The following is a 15,364-nucleotide window of genomic DNA, read 5'->3' on the forward strand; positions in this document are numbered from 1 at the left end:
TTATACTACAGTGTTGGAGAGAGGAACTCACTACATCCGTGAAGACTCCTGGTCTCATGAGGCTGGTCATCTTAGCCACCTGATAAACATTGATGGTGTTCTCCATCTCCAGCTGCTTTGACAGAGTCATCAAGGCACAGAAGGTCGCTGCAGTGACACCGCCATGCCTGTTCGGGAGAGTCAGTGTGTCAGCGAGCTCCTTCGATGAAGACAGAGTGCCAGTGCTAGCAGCTGGTCATTCATTTACTGCCCCTCAGCACATTGTTGTCCTATATGAATGTTACTGTGTATATTGAATGAATATTGTACATTATTGTTCTCACTATTCTGTTATTCGTTATTTGTTGTTCTTTATCGTTATATGTTGATTAAGTTTGCAGGGAGGTACGCAGGCAAGTACTTTATTGCACTTGAACAGATGACAATAAAATCTCTGAATTCCCTGACTCCTAAAGTGGGGTTACGATGACAAACTGGAATCCTGGATGCTACTAGAGAAAGTCAGATACAGTCCAAAGAGTCGACCAACAGGGAGGGACTCTGATGTTGCACGCTTACGTAAGGAACCTAATCTAATCCAATATAATTTTATCCATTTATACAGCTAAATAGTTTTAATTAATATGTGAGGCAACTTAACTTTACCTAAATAAGAAATATTATCAGCTCGTAGCCCTCGGTCCCTAATTAACACTGTTCCTCATTTCCTCTCATTCTTGCTTCTTTCACTAGACACAAGGTCACAGCAAAACTCCCCCGGCAGCGACACCCGCAGCCTACTGGTTTCCAGACGACGGAGGAGCTGAAGAGCCCCCCCTCAAAGCTGGGAATAACGAGGTCGGCGCCGCCTAGAGATATTGCAACTGGAAAAATAAAATTACTTGCTACTGAAACCACAAGGCCGTCGAAAATGACTAAATGAAATTCTGCCTCTTGGAGATGTAAACATCAAATTAATGGAGAAAAATCAGTAGCTTGCGTGAGTATTTGGATTTTAGAACAACATGTTCTATTACGGAATGAATGAACTCCTCTGATTTATGTTCAGATATCTGGCACGTTATGGAGCAACATGATTATGGGAAAGACCTTGGAGTGTATGTTGATGCTTCCATGTCTCACTCTCGCCAGTGTGGGGAAGCAATAAAAAAGGCCAATAGGGTGTTGGGTTACATCTCTAGGTATGTGGAGTTTAAGTCAAGGGAGATGATGCAAAGACTATACAATTCCTTGGTAAGACCCCACCTAGAATATTGTGTGCTGCTTTGGTCACCATACTGCACCTTAAGAAGGACATTGTTGCCTTGGAAAGGGTGCAACATAGGGCTACAAGAATGATTCCTGGTCTTAGAGGAATGTCTTATGAGGAGAGGTTAGCTGAGCTGAATCTGTTTAGCCTTGAACAAAGGAGACTAAGGGGGGACATGATCCAGGTATATAAGATTGTAACGGGTCTGGATGCTGTTCAGTCAAATGGCTACTTCAATATTAATTTAAATACTAGAACTCGTGGCCAGAAGTGGAAATTAGCGGGAGAACATTTTAAACTGAATTTGAGAAAACACTTCTTTACACAGCGTGTAGTTAGAGTATGGAACACTCTTCCTGCTAGTGTAGCGCAAGCTAAAACCCTGGGTTCCTTTAAAACAGAGCTGGATAAGATTTTAACAGCTCTGACCTATAAGTTAAGTTCTCCCCAAAGAAGCTGCCGGGCTGAATGTCTTCCTCTCGTTTGTAAATTTTTTATGTTCTTATGTGGCTCAGTTGGCCAAGACTCTGTGCCCAAGATCAGAAGGTTGCCAGTTCAAGCCCGGCCCCAGCATGTATATAGGCCCTTGAGCAAGGCCCATAACTCCCGGGGTGCTGCTACGGGTGGCTGCCCTTTGCTGCCAAGCTTGCTCTCACCTCTGAGACCAAGGTGAGGTAGGCAAAAAGGAGAATTTCCCCATTGGAATCAAAAAAGTATAATCGTCATTAATCTGGAAGAATGTGTCTTACTGGTCATGGACTACCATGGGGCCATCTCGAGACCCACTCTCCTCTTTGATGATGTTGACCAACTCAAAGGTGTTACTGATGGGACTGTCCGGGTTGGGCCACTTTGGTGCACGGTACTGCCGCACCTCCAGCGCATAGTCATCCTGCAGGATACACAACCCATTTTAAACAACGTCTAGGTTTTTGCTCCTACAAAAAAAAATCTATGTCCGGTTCTCAGTCTTAAACATGGCTCATGTGAGTAGTTAGTAAGACTAATCCTACCTGTGTAGCTTCAAGGATGAAGTCCTGCACCACCAGCATCTCCTCATTAGATAGGCACAAATGATCCTCTCCTGTGAAGGTGACTGTGAACATCTCACAGCTGATTGGTTGCTCTTTGCTGGGCCAATAAAATGCCTCTTCTTCAGCCTGAGAAAATGAGAATGATGTGAAACTGTTCTCCACAAGTGCCCTTTAGCTGAGCTGCAAAGCCTCTGCCAATAGCACAACACAGCACACACAATGCTTCCTGTGTTACAGTTTGGTAATATCACCAATTAAGATGAAGACTCCATATTATGGTAGTGCTATTAGGACCAACATGGGCATAAATTATGGGTGGTTGTAACTCCCTCCAATAATCAAAACCAGTCAATACAACCCCCAGGACCCCATTAAATGGTCCTAAAGTTATGCACTAGAGGATGAATACTTTAGATTCTCAGTAGTTTCATTCATTACGATGTATTTAGAGCACATGGATATTAAGGATTTATGCCCAAAACCAGACCATTTTGTCTTCAACCAGGCAGATCTTTGATAAAAAAGAATGCCACAGTTCCAGTCTTCTTATCCTGGTAAATGTATTGCTGACATTCAAGAAACAAATGAATAATAAATATTGAGCTGTTCAAGCAGTCTGACTTTCTCAGCCCCGCCTGGTATCTTTATCATCCATCGTTTGAGAACCTTCCAGCGATTAGCAATAGCAGGCGATTTGCTGTGGCACCTCCGCAATGGCGTACTGCGCCCAAGTTATCGCGCAGATGAATTTGTGTCGGCCAGAAATAAAATATTTGACAACAGATAAGCAGTCCGCCAGAAATTCTCCCAAATCTTGTGATTGGCCACTCCGGCCCTGGTGCACAAATACCAGGAGCTGTGAGGGAGCAAAAATGTGGACAATCCGGCAGGGAGCTGGGAGGGAGCAAAAACTCGCACTGCCTGGGGTCACCGAGAACCGGGTTGGGAAACTCGGCATTAGAGCAATAATTACTCACCATGCCCTGAGTGTCTGGCAGTGAAACAATGATCTGGGCATTGTGATCCCACACCATTCTCCAGAAATCACTGGTGGTGCTGGGCAGTGGGTTCTGGGTAAGGATGAACTCATCGCTCTGGTTGTAGCCCTGAAACATAAGCATTATACCTCAGTGCTGTGACGTGCTATAACCTCTAGCCACTCAGGGATTTCTGGGAAAAGTTCCTCACCATAATGTAAGAGGCGTTGATGTAGTCAGAAGTCTCTCCGGTCACTGGAGACAGACACACTCTGGACCTCTCCACTGCAACACAAATTTACGGCCGTATTTATAATCCAACCGTACATTATTTAAAACATTATTTCAAACTGAAGGAAATATTAAAGAAAAGCAACAGAAAACTACTGTATGTGAATAGCTTTTGTAGAAAGAAATTAAATCAAAAGCGATAAATTTATTTCTGTATATTGCATTTTCTCAAAATGACATTGTTTCAAATCGCTTTATGTTACGTTTACTGTCCCCAGACAGTAAGCCAGAGGCAGCAGTGGATTGAAAAAACTCCCTGGTAGGAAAAATCATTGGAAGGAACCAGACTGAAAGGGGGAGCCCGTTCAAATGAATCTGATTGATATGGATGTCTGCGCACATGTAGGTAAACGCTATTTGATTAGAGGGTAACAGTGCTGATGCTCACCAGGTATGAGAGATACGATTCTGTTCTTCTCTCTATTGCCCTCCTTCAGAGCTACTGAGTAGTCGCATCCTTTAGCATCGAACTGCGTTACCAACTGCAAACACATGATATTTTAGTCCAGTGTACAGTTGCACACTAAATGCTAGACACACACAGTATGGTTGTTAACTGTTGCACTGCTAATATACTGCGAATCTACTGCAATCTACGCGATCTACCACCTTTTCTGTTCTACTGTTTTGAAAAATGTCATGAATTAATTTCTAAAAAATGGCATAAACAAAATCTATTTAAGACTCCCTGCACTGATTACATGCTTGTGCTTTTATTTGTCCCCTTCTCCTGCGTATATTTTCAGTGCTGATTAGCCTACGCACATGCATATAAGGTCTCCGCAGTTTCTCTCAGAACTTTACCTTGAATTGCTTGTCCAGCTGAGACTTGCTGGATGGCCTTGGGCTCAGAAGGTCGCTGACGTAGCTGTGGATGTGGGTGGAGAACACCTCCGTCTCCTTGCTGAGAATGGCCTCCACCAGAGCGGCATGGATGAACACGTACTGCTCCTGGAGGGAGGCAACCGAACAGCCTCAGGATCTTTTACTTTGTCTGAGTCATGTTAAAGTTTCCCACACAGAAGGGTGAAGGGTGGTTTCCTATATACTACTTGTTATTTAAACTCAGGAAAACAATAAACAGCTAGAGAATAGAGTTGTTGGACCTTTGGCTATATATTTTAAGATAAAATGTGTCGTAGTTTATGCACTTTGACAATGTGCTGTACTGTCTTTGCCGGTTCACTCTGGGGACACTGTGATCTCATAAGGATTATTTCATTTCTGCATTTGTGATTTCCTGTGTTTTTTATACATTTTGGCTTATAGGTTAGTGAACTCTGGCTCACTCTCACCTCAGTCTGCACCAGGTAGTTCCTCTGTGTCCGTATGTGCTTGAGGAATCCCAGGACATTGACGGTTCCCCGCTCCTTGATCTGCTGTAACATGCTGTCCAGGACAATGTATGTGCCTGTTCTGCCCACACCGGCGCTAATAAAAGGAGAGAAAACAGAGCGGCATCCCCCTTGTTTGTGTTGACGTGATCCCTTTCCAAAAGACCAAGATGGCCTTCATAGCCTTTACCCTGTAAATTCACTGATCAAAATTCTGTTGGCTCTCCCAGACATGTTTCGAGGTAGAATCATCAATCAAGTTTCATAAACAGTAACCATAGCAGCAAAACACCCAAATGACTCTGGAAGGAGGGGAGGGACCCCATCCTACCTGCAATGAACCACCACGGGGCCCATATCAGCAGTTCGGGCCTGAGATGACTTCCGCACAAAGCTGAGCACGGGGAGTGTGTATTCTGGAACGCCCATGTCTGGCCACTGGGTGTAGTGGTACTGCACCACAGTCCGCTCATGACCCCGCCCCTTTAGTGAACCCTGGGGCAAGAGGATAAACGGAATTAGAATCCACTCGACACCTCAGGACACATCGATGCCAGACCTTTAACTTTAATAGCTCAAACACGAATAGGAAGAAACATAAAATTAAATATTTTTTAAATAAATTGTAAATTGTATTTACAAGACATTTCTGACCCTTAAGGGCTTTGCGTGTGGCTCAGTGTGGTAGGGGGATGTGCCTATGTCTGGGGGGTTGCTAGTTCAAATCTCAGTGCGTTCTCTGTTGGGCCCCTCAATTGCTCCGGGGACTGTGTGACCCCGCTTTCCCAGGTGCATGTCACTCTGATTAAAAACACCCACTAAACAAATAAAATGTAAAAATATACGTCTATGGTGACGCAGACCTTCTTGACGTTGAGGTTCCTCAGAGTGAAGGTCCTGAGGGTGTAGTAGGCCAGGACTCTGGTGCTCTTCAAAGTCACAAGAAAATAGCCGTATTCTTCCTGGCTCTCCAGTGGCCAGTACTGGTCACACTTCCTCTGTGGAACACAGAGTCCTATTGAATTACCTGACCACCTTCCCATTACCCTCCACGCCCTCCCTTACTTCAGAAACAATGACAAGATATCAAGAGATGAACTTGTACTTTGGGCTAACAAGCTGAAAATGTGTAACAGAGTGATAGGATGGTAGCGAGGGTAGGCTAGAGGTTACGGATTATAACGTAAAGGTTGGCCGCCCAAATCCAAGGACAGACGGGTTGAATTGCTACAGTAACAACATTGGCATTAGAGTTTGTTCTACATGCATCACAGAAGTTGCTGTCATTGGTATCTGTCAGCTTTTCTCTTTCCTTTTAATTAATACTACTGTACATTAACTTTTGAGGCGTCCATCTATGGTGCTGTAATAATAATAATAATAATAATAATAATAATAAGCTAATAAACACTCACCCTTCCCTTCTCCACCAAGTTGGTGATCATGACAATCACACCTACGTTCTGCTCCCAGACCATCCTCCAGAAATCCTCCGTGCTGGATTTGAGTGGACCCTGGGCGGCGATGTAGGCCCTGGGAGTGTCGAAGCCCTGCAGGGTCAATGGTGACTCAGTGCATCATGTGTGCAAAATCAGGTACCGGGAACCTGTGGTTACTCTTTGCTCTATTTCCACTCCTGTGTCCACGTGGCCAGTGATGCGAAAATCACGAGCGTGGCGGGGATGTGTCGCGTAGCCGTCAGCAGATGGACGAGGTCGACTTAAACCAGCCCTCCCTCGATGTCACAAATTCCAGGTAAAAGCCACAAACTGTCGGCCGAAGTCGGCCCATGGCCAGGAGGAAGCTCAGAGGACAAAACATATTTTCTATTATCGTTATTATATATGGTGACACTCCTTAGGAGCAAAAACAGAAATAATTTGTGTTTTTAAAACTTGAACCGCATCACAGTGACAATGTAAATATAAACGCATACTTCCATATAGTAAAACCTTGCTGTATGACTGCACAGTACGAACGGAGCGGCTGGCAACTTACGTCGACATAGTTAGCATTAATGTAGTCTCCGCCTTTGCCATCTTTGTCAGTGCTGACTGAGAGTCTGACTCGACTGTGGTCATCTGAAGCAGCAGCGGTGGGTGACATTAGGTATTACACAACTTATGACAGTTATAGTCAGCAATAAGTAATATGGCAGTTATAGTGAGCAATAAGTAAGTTCTGTGGAACCCACAGGCTAAGATGTTGATGTATCGGTTCTTGTTCTTGTTGTCTGGATGAGTGGAGTGGTCCGATGTGATTCCCAGATCAACTGTGCATGACTGGATCTCCTGCAAAGATAGGATCAGTCAGTCGGCAGACCCATTAGGCTCCAGCAAAGTTTGGCCCCCGCATGGCAATGTGATCCCAGGGTCGTGCGAGGAGACTCGAGACAGACATGCACGTGCGACTCACTAAAGCTATAATGGGATGGTGATTAAAAGAAGCAACGGTACCTTACCTGGTAAGACTCTTTGAATATCTAATGAGAGTGAGAATGCAGAGAGCACAGCAATGAACTCCACGATGGCCACCGAGCAAAAAGGCACACAGCATCTCCGTGAGGAACATTAGTGCAGAAATCGAGGCGGTCGTCCATGCGCTAAATAGGCCTTAGCGACGTAGCGCGTGGGCTCATGCATCTGCCGAGCGGGATAACCGACGGCTACCCGGCATGCCTTTGCTTGCACTGATGCCATGCTAGCCGACATTACGGGAAACACAAGCAAGAGAGCCTTCCGGAATCAGCGTGAAGTGTCAGGGAATGGCTACACCATCCACGGGCACGTTTCTAACATAGCTTTCCAATTCAAAAAGCAATCACAGAACCCAATGCAACTCATGACCCAACTACAATCTAAGCCATTTTAAAAGGAAAATGGATTGTTCTTGGTACTGAAATAAAAATAAGGTACTTTTAAAATATGTATTGCAATCCTGGTGTGCTAACTTGTCAGCAGAGGGTCAGAAACGAAACCTTGGTACCAATTTACAGTCAAAGACCAGCACCACTGCCATCTTGGTACCACGAGGACAGTGGGGAATCGGTGCAGGCGAGTGGCAATTCAATCCTCACCTCAAACTCTTGGGAGAAACCGATTGTGCTGTAGAGATCTGCCACATGTTTGACAAACTGCTTCAAAGACAGAGGTTCATGATCATCTGAAAAGAGAGAGAGAGAGAGATCAAGAGGTGGAATTTGATTTCAAAGTTAATGACGAACTTGGAGAAAACCTGTGCATGTCTGAACATTGTACTTTCCTGATTATTTTGATTCATGTAACATGTTTGTAAGGAGAAGCATGCATGCATGCATGTGGTACCTGCAGCCGTCAACAGGGGCGTTGGTGGAGTAGAGATAACCCGGGGGGACATATTGTCCTCAATATAAAAATGAGCCGTCTGGAAGCACTTCCTGTAAAACAAACACCTGGTGAGGAAGATCACTTCCAAGGTTCTATTCCGAATCGTCTCCAATAGCACTGGATTCTACGTCTTTCACATCAAACACTAGACTGCAGTGTCAAAGGAGCTGAAGACAACATTATACACGGAGAAAATCCAGAGGCACCGAGTTTTCATCTGATCACAAACACCACAATTAAGCTACAGTTATATCTCACACACATTATAATTGCAAATATTTACCACCTTATTAACACATGTGCATTTAGAATGTCTCTAGGTGATGCTCAAGGTCATTAATCATCAAACTGATAACTTACTAAGCATGAAAGCCTGAGAAAAAGCACAAAACATGAACAAAGTTTCCAAGACTCTGGTGGCAGTAGATTTTACATACAAAATAGCTGTGAATTCCAAGTTCTCCCATTTATATAACTGATAAAATCATCTACTAGGTCATGTCCTCCAGAGTGATGGACAATTCACAAGAGGTCCCACAACCCAAAACTCCTCTCCACTAATCCTGCCCTGGCCAACAACATATAAATATTCCAAAAATACACATGTGCTTTTCAAAGAAGTCATGTCCTGTTCTTTTCCAGAGGCCCAGAAATTTAGCATCGGCGAAGTCCAGCTTGCTATGGCCTGGCCGAGGGATGATATTGGCACACACCCCATACTGGGATTACCTCCAGTAGATGAGGATTGTCAGCAGCACCATCAAACAGAGGACGGTGAGCGAGGACACCACAGCCAAGGGAACTACGGTCCGCTTGTCCTTCTCCCCCCGTCCCAACAGGCTCACCTGGGACTCACGGCTGCTGTTGATGGCTTCTGTGGGGGGAGGAGGGGTCGGTATGAACACAACCGCACATCACTTTCTCGCTCCTCCAAATACTCTGACAAAGTACCACCTCAACATGAAAATAACACACCCAGAGAAATACCTCCTTCAGTAATTGTGCGGGAGAACCAACAGTGTCCCTCAAAGATTTTGTAGCCAGCAATAAAACAAAACAGGCCCTCTACCACAAATAACATACCCCTAGACTACCATAACCACACAGTGGAGCACCTCACCACTCAAGTAGCACTCGAAAAAGGGGGGGCGATTCTTCCTCACCCATTCAGACACATTCTTAAAGCTCTACCTGCCAACAGCAGAAGAACTCTGCTGCTACCTAGTGTTTGGTTAATGCCATTAATGATCAACATGCTTGGTCACTGACATGTAGTACTACGCATTCATCCACCTATTTTCTGTTAAGAGTAAACCATAACAAATATTTTCAAAGAGCAGTTAAAAAATTAAGAAAAATAATTATGTTACTGTGGACCTCCATGCTTTTACATTAATGGTGATAGAAGATAAACTGAAATTTAACCCCCCTCCCCACACACACATCTTATAAGTGTCACATAGTCATTAGGGTTCAAAAATAAGGCCATGCATTAATGGAATGGATCATTACGCATGTCTCCCTTTCTGTTAGCCGGCCTTTCATCACAGAGGGTGTAAGATTTAAACGTTAAGCGCACTCTGAACGCCCACTCACCTCATTGCTGCTCTGCCAATTGTACGTTCCTGATCATTGATAATTACGGCTGATGGCATGTTCTAAGCAGGCTAGTGATCACATGGTTACGCTCCATTACGTTACCCATCATGCATCAGTCATGGCAGGGATTTAAATGGGTTAGATCTCTTTTTAAAAGCAATGGCAGTCAAATGACACTGTATGTCTAAAAAAGTATAGATTCTAGAGAATGACTACAACAGAGTATGTTTCACGGGGTATGCATGCACATACATGCAGACAATGAAATAACAAGCAAACGGCCCACAAAAGACAACTTTGCAATTCATGCAATGATTGATTGCAGTTTTCCCCCTTGGATTTATATGCATGATCCTCTACACACAGTTAGGTCTCCTACAGAGTGAAAAGACCCTGGTGATCACTTTGCAGATCTGATGCGAGTTAGATGACATTCTACTGAAGACCCCCTAAACCTTACCTTACTCATTTGTCACTGGAATTTACAAAAGTCCCCCCGTATTACGTTTCTGTGGACTGAGAGAGTTTAGCGAGCCATTCCATTACCCAGTGATTCCAGGCATCTCATTCCAGCTGTGGACTTGTCACCTCCGTTTCCAGCTTTCAGACCACTGATTTGTACTTGCCTCAGTCTGCCAGTCACAGCGCCCTCTACTGGAAAGCCAGGACACTCCGGGACAGTTGGGCATTACCTGGATCTGGCGTGTCCTCCACTTCCCTTGCAGGAATACTGGAGTCTGATGACGTTTCATTGTCGGGGGAGCTCCCGGGAACGCTCTGACCAGAGCCGCTCTCTTCGGCCTGTGGCCAGGTGCTGGAACTGGGACCCATACTGTCATCCATGAGGGTACTGCTCCCATTCCTGTGCCCAGTGGCACCGTCACTGTACGGAATTACCACACTGGCCATGGAAGAGGTGATAAGCACAAGGAGACTTGGGTGGGCACTCTGGCCCATTTCCCACTCATGAGCTGCACTCCCCGAAGCACTTCCATCTAACTGTCCCTCCTGAGAGAGCAGACGGCTGGACGGAAGCACAGAAGGGCGGACATTGCTGGCAACAAAGGAGACCGTGGGGGAAAGAGCGGGAAGACCTAATCTGTTGCTCTGAGCACTAGCTGTAGTGGCTGTAACAACGTGCATATAAGTGTAGGGGTCAACTGAGGAGTGACCTAGGGGAACAAGAGATGGATCTACTTTATCACTGGCGTGCAGGGATGGAACAATTTCTGTAGACAAGATGCTATCAGTGTCGCCGCCACCAGAGGGCGCACCCAACATTGAAGAGCCCGGGAAGATGGAGACGGAGGATCTCGAAGCGTCCGGAATATCGACACTGAATGAGTGATGAGTGGGAGGCACGGAAACGGTAGAGGGAAGCAGGGAGAAGCTGCAGCCCCTGTAATGGCTTATTAAAGAATATCCAGGATCCCCATCTACCACTGAAGCGTCCATAATGCAGCTAGTCCCACTACGGCGCACGCTAAGAGAATCAGCAAGATCAGCAGGCCCAACACCCTCACTAAACACTGAAGCCGATGGCTGGAGTAATTCATCATAACGAGAAAGAGTACCAGTCTGTGGAGCTGCGACAGCGCTGAGATATTCAGATGGGCGAGGGCTATCCCAGTTAGAATCAGGCAACGCGAGTTGCACAGTGGCAGATGAATCAGGTAAAGTTTGAAGGTGAAGAGTATGACTAGGCATAAGTGATAGATCACCCATGACCACAGGCACTAAATCAGACAGTACGACATCATCATCAGCACCGCTGGCAACGTCAGCTGTGTCCCAGGTGGACGTACCACCAGAGGGCCATGGGAGAGAGGATTGAGACTCGAGGGAGGGACCACCACCATCAGCAGACAGCAACACAGCTGAAGCATGCAGAACAGCAGACAGGCTCTCATCAACAGAGGGCAGACTGGAGGGGGTCTCAAACAACATCCCCCTTGACAAAGTAACAGCATGCAAGCAGGTGACTGACTCGAGGTAAGACAGGGTGTTAGACACAGGGAGTGGCGCGAGAGTAGCCTCACCAGTGGACCCTGGCTGCGTGGTCTGCGAGAAAAGGTCACCAAAGGCTGGAGTGGAGACGTACTGGGTGTCTTGGCCTTTGGGCCACAGAGGTGTCTCGGTGAGGGAGGGGACAGAGGCTATAATGAATGGGGATTCAGGGGCAGGGCTGGCCTCAGATACCCTGGAGTCCTCGATAGTGGCTGTGGGGGTGGGGCTTGCCACGCCTCCCGCAGAGCCCTCTGAGTGCTCCGTGGGAGGGGCGCCCAGAATGATGCCCTCGTGACTAAGGGGTGGCACTGGCGTCGTCAAAGCTTCCGTCCTGTGAATGCTGGGGTCATCTTCGCCCCTGCTGGTAGGTGGCTGGTCCCTCCCTGGAATCCCGGAACTCCACGTGCTCGTCTGGGTAGTAGGCTGCCCCGTAAACTCCCTCGCTACGTTCTGCTGAACGGACCATGGCTGAGAGCTCTCCTCCGTGGTCCTCTTTGGGCTCGAAGGGCTCGTGGTTCTGAAGCTCGGACGCCGGATACCTTGCTGGTCCCAGGGCGTGGTGGCTGGAACCGAGCTCAGAGAGGTCCAGTGAAACGGGCTCCCTGAGCTTTCTTCTGGCGCACTGGATGGGTTTGGCTATTAACCCACCAGAGAGACAAAAAGACTTATTTGCCAAAGATGTAGACTGAGCTCACATTCTAAAAATGTAACTAAATATATACAGCTCTGGAAAAAAATTAAGAGACCACTCTATATTTTTATAAAATGTGCATATTTAAATCCTGGTTTAATCCTGCTTCTGCCAGCAGAAGGCTACACTGCCAGGCAGGCTGCTTCCAGGCTCAAAGTTTCTAAGACAGCAGTACACAAGAACAAGGTGATGCAGAGGACACAGGCAGTAACCAAAAACCAGCCAGGTAGAGAGCAGAAGCGACTTTCTAATGCCAGGGATGACTGTCAACTTATACAACAGTGCTTCATAAATCAGAGGCATAGCATCAAGTGACCTTCAAAAACTATGGAAAACCATTAAATACAGGTGTGAAGTCCACTGCTAGGAGAGATAGGTCTCGTAGAAGGCCCTAGAGACTCATAACGTATGGAAGAAGCTCTTCATCAATGAGAAGCAGGGAAGAGCCAGGCTGGAGTTTGCAAAAAATATGTATATTTTACACAGATGCATTATCATAAAGCGAGAGATAAGTGAAACTAAAAATGTTGCTGTGGTCTCAATTTTTTTCCAGAGCTTTCTAATTGTTTTTAGTTCCCATACAAAAATCTTTATAAAACAAATGGAAAATTATATCAGCTGTGTCTATGCTGACCATATTTTTTCTTTACATAATATCCTACAAAAAAAAGCAAGATTCAGATAAATACCTTGCTGTCATCTTCTGATTCGGTCGAGTCTGAGAAGGGAACTGGATCTGACTCTGGAAGCAAAGAGACACGCGTCAGTCAGCACGAGCACAATGCGTGTTTGTTTAGTAATGCGCACAAGAATAGATTTTCTGACTGGCGCTAGAGAGGCCACTACTAAGTATCAGCTGGAAGACACACATCACATGTTGTTCACTGTTGTTGTGAGAAAAGCCTTTGTTTCCACTAAACAAAAACCAGCCTCCTAAAGATCAAACATTTGACATTATCTGTGTATGAGGAACCTCACATAGACTCAGGGGTTCGACAAACAAAAAAAAAAAACACACAAAAATCAATCAAGAAATAATTAAAAACTCGTTCTGTCTATGAAGTAGATTAAAGCTGCCTGTCCTGAGGCCTTAAATACTTTCTAAAAATATAACAGCAATTCTCACAAACAATCTCAGCCAGGCTGGCCTTAGACACAGACATTCAGAAGGAAATCGTCCTTCAACAAAGCCTGGCACACACAAAGTAAGCATTCATTGGCGTGGAATCATTTACAAGAATATAAAAAGAAATCCATTCATTTAACATGATCTCAGCTTCAATCAAACTTAATTTCAGTAAATGTGTTTGTGACAATGGCATACAGACTGAGCAGCATCGATGACGAGAACTTTGCGTGTATTTCATCACTGGATTAAAACATGAGCTCGGAAGCAGGAGCAGTAGAGTCACAACAGATGTGGGTCCTTCTCAGTTATAAACCTATAACGCTATAAACACCCAGAGCAGCGCAGCAGAAGCCCCCACATGCACCGGCTCACCCAAAGCAGTACAGGGGAGGGGGGCGTGGTTCTTACCTGCTGGGCGGGGCTAAGTTTGACCGCAATGGTGTTAAGATTCCTGGGGAACTCCATTACGATGGACAGAGTGGACGTGTTTGGGAAAGGGGTTTTTAAAAGTGAGAGAGGGGTGCATGTGAATTTATTGTATGTCCATCATGGATCTCAACAGTAGCTCATCTTGTCAAGAGTAACACAGCACCACGAGTTAGCAATGTGTCCAAGTCACGGGGAAACTAAACTGATCTCCTTCAACAGCAATAGAACCTTGTTTGGCAGAACCATGTTTCACCCATTTGGGTAAAACGCCAATACACATTTGGCGTTCAAAAACAGGCATAGAACCGTCTTTTCTAAATCATGGAGTGATCTTTACAGTATGGTATAAATTGTTCCTACATTTAAAAAGAATATAGAAATTCAAACAGCAGGATGTAAAAAAGACGTAGCGCTCTAGTAGGGTAACACACGGCAGGGTACATATACAGGATGTGTGAGATCCGAGAGAGAAAATTCCCTCTTTGTCGGAGATCTTCACACAGGGAAACCCTGCAAAATGGAACACTGCAGAAAAGTCCTCAAAAACCAGCCGCAGGCCTGTTCAAAGGACAGTTACAACTGTCCATGTAGTGGAGACTGGGCCGGTGCTACAGCGTTGGACTTTAAAACATGACTTTGACATTCAGATTCTGACTGGCACGACAGATTGGCCACCTACAGTATACAGAGTGTCGGTGTGTGTCGGCAGGCAGGGTTTGCTTACCGGGGTCATCCAAGGGCATGTCCACGATCATCTGGTCACTGACGCGGCCACGCAGCCCGTTGATGCACACGGCGACCACCTGTACCACGTAGCTGGTGTCGGCCAGCAGATCCTGGATTATGGCCCCCTGCCATGCGATAAGTTCAAGCTTATTGTCATATGTACTTTGGACAACGAGAGGTGCACTCGAGCATCACCGGACTGTGAGTCAACAGTATATTAAAGAATAACCATTAGTAGCAGCATCAAATAGTACGGACAAAGGAACGATAAGTAGTGCACAAAATAATCAGCACAAGGCAGCAAATTACTCCAAGTATTAAAATAACACAAAAACGATTGCATCACCAAAATATACAGCAACGATTGGTGTCGATGGGTAGAGTGCACTACTGAGCAGTAATTTGATCACATGACTGTAGTTCAGGGATCTTAGTGTCAGTAAGGGAATCTACGGGGTCTTTACTGGAGGGAGAGCATCATTTGTGTTTGCAATCACCCAATAAAAACCACGAACACCATACCGAATATTTCT

The 15,364-nt window shown here is 45.6% G+C and overlaps 1 protein-coding gene across 6 annotated transcripts in view; it reads right to left on the reverse strand.

Annotated features, from left to right (window-relative positions):
* The window catches only part of ptprz1a (protein tyrosine phosphatase receptor type Z1a), a 45,802-nt gene that overhangs the window by 966 nt on the left and 29,472 nt on the right, over positions 1-15,364 (reverse strand). Inside the window, exons 10-30 of one of the 6 annotated variants that reach the window (XM_048969805.1) lie at positions 14,830-14,956; positions 13,237-13,289; positions 11,889-12,492; positions 10,542-11,021; positions 8,980-9,124; positions 8,209-8,300; positions 7,962-8,047; positions 7,347-7,367; positions 7,080-7,176; positions 6,884-6,966; positions 6,301-6,435; positions 5,749-5,883; positions 5,217-5,380; positions 4,847-4,982; positions 4,356-4,502; positions 3,940-4,033; positions 3,472-3,545; positions 3,261-3,389; positions 2,263-2,409; positions 1,999-2,141; positions 32-167 (exon numbers count right to left, since the gene is read on the reverse strand). In XM_048969805.1, coding sequence (XP_048825762.1) covers positions 32-167; positions 1,999-2,141; positions 2,263-2,409; positions 3,261-3,389; positions 3,472-3,545; positions 3,940-4,033; positions 4,356-4,502; positions 4,847-4,982; positions 5,217-5,380; positions 5,749-5,883; positions 6,301-6,435; positions 6,884-6,966; positions 7,080-7,176; positions 7,347-7,367; positions 7,962-8,047; positions 8,209-8,300; positions 8,980-9,124; positions 10,542-11,021; positions 11,889-12,492; positions 13,237-13,289; positions 14,830-14,956 — 3,228 coding nt within the window. Of the gene's footprint in view, positions 1-31; positions 168-1,998; positions 2,142-2,262; positions 2,410-3,260; positions 3,390-3,471; positions 3,546-3,939; positions 4,034-4,355; positions 4,503-4,846; positions 4,983-5,216; positions 5,381-5,748; positions 5,884-6,300; positions 6,436-6,883; positions 6,967-7,079; positions 7,177-7,346; positions 7,368-7,961; positions 8,048-8,208; positions 8,301-8,979; positions 9,125-10,541; positions 12,493-13,236; positions 13,290-14,829; positions 14,957-15,364 lie in introns of all 6 variants that reach the window. The other 5 variants (XM_048969789.1, XM_048969813.1, XM_048969822.1 and 2 more) reach the window with 5 other exon arrangements.

Source organism: Brienomyrus brachyistius, chromosome 1 (genome assembly GCF_023856365.1).
Source record: "Brienomyrus brachyistius isolate T26 chromosome 1, BBRACH_0.4, whole genome shotgun sequence".
Classification (NCBI taxonomy): domain Eukaryota; kingdom Metazoa; phylum Chordata; class Actinopteri; order Osteoglossiformes; family Mormyridae; genus Brienomyrus; species Brienomyrus brachyistius.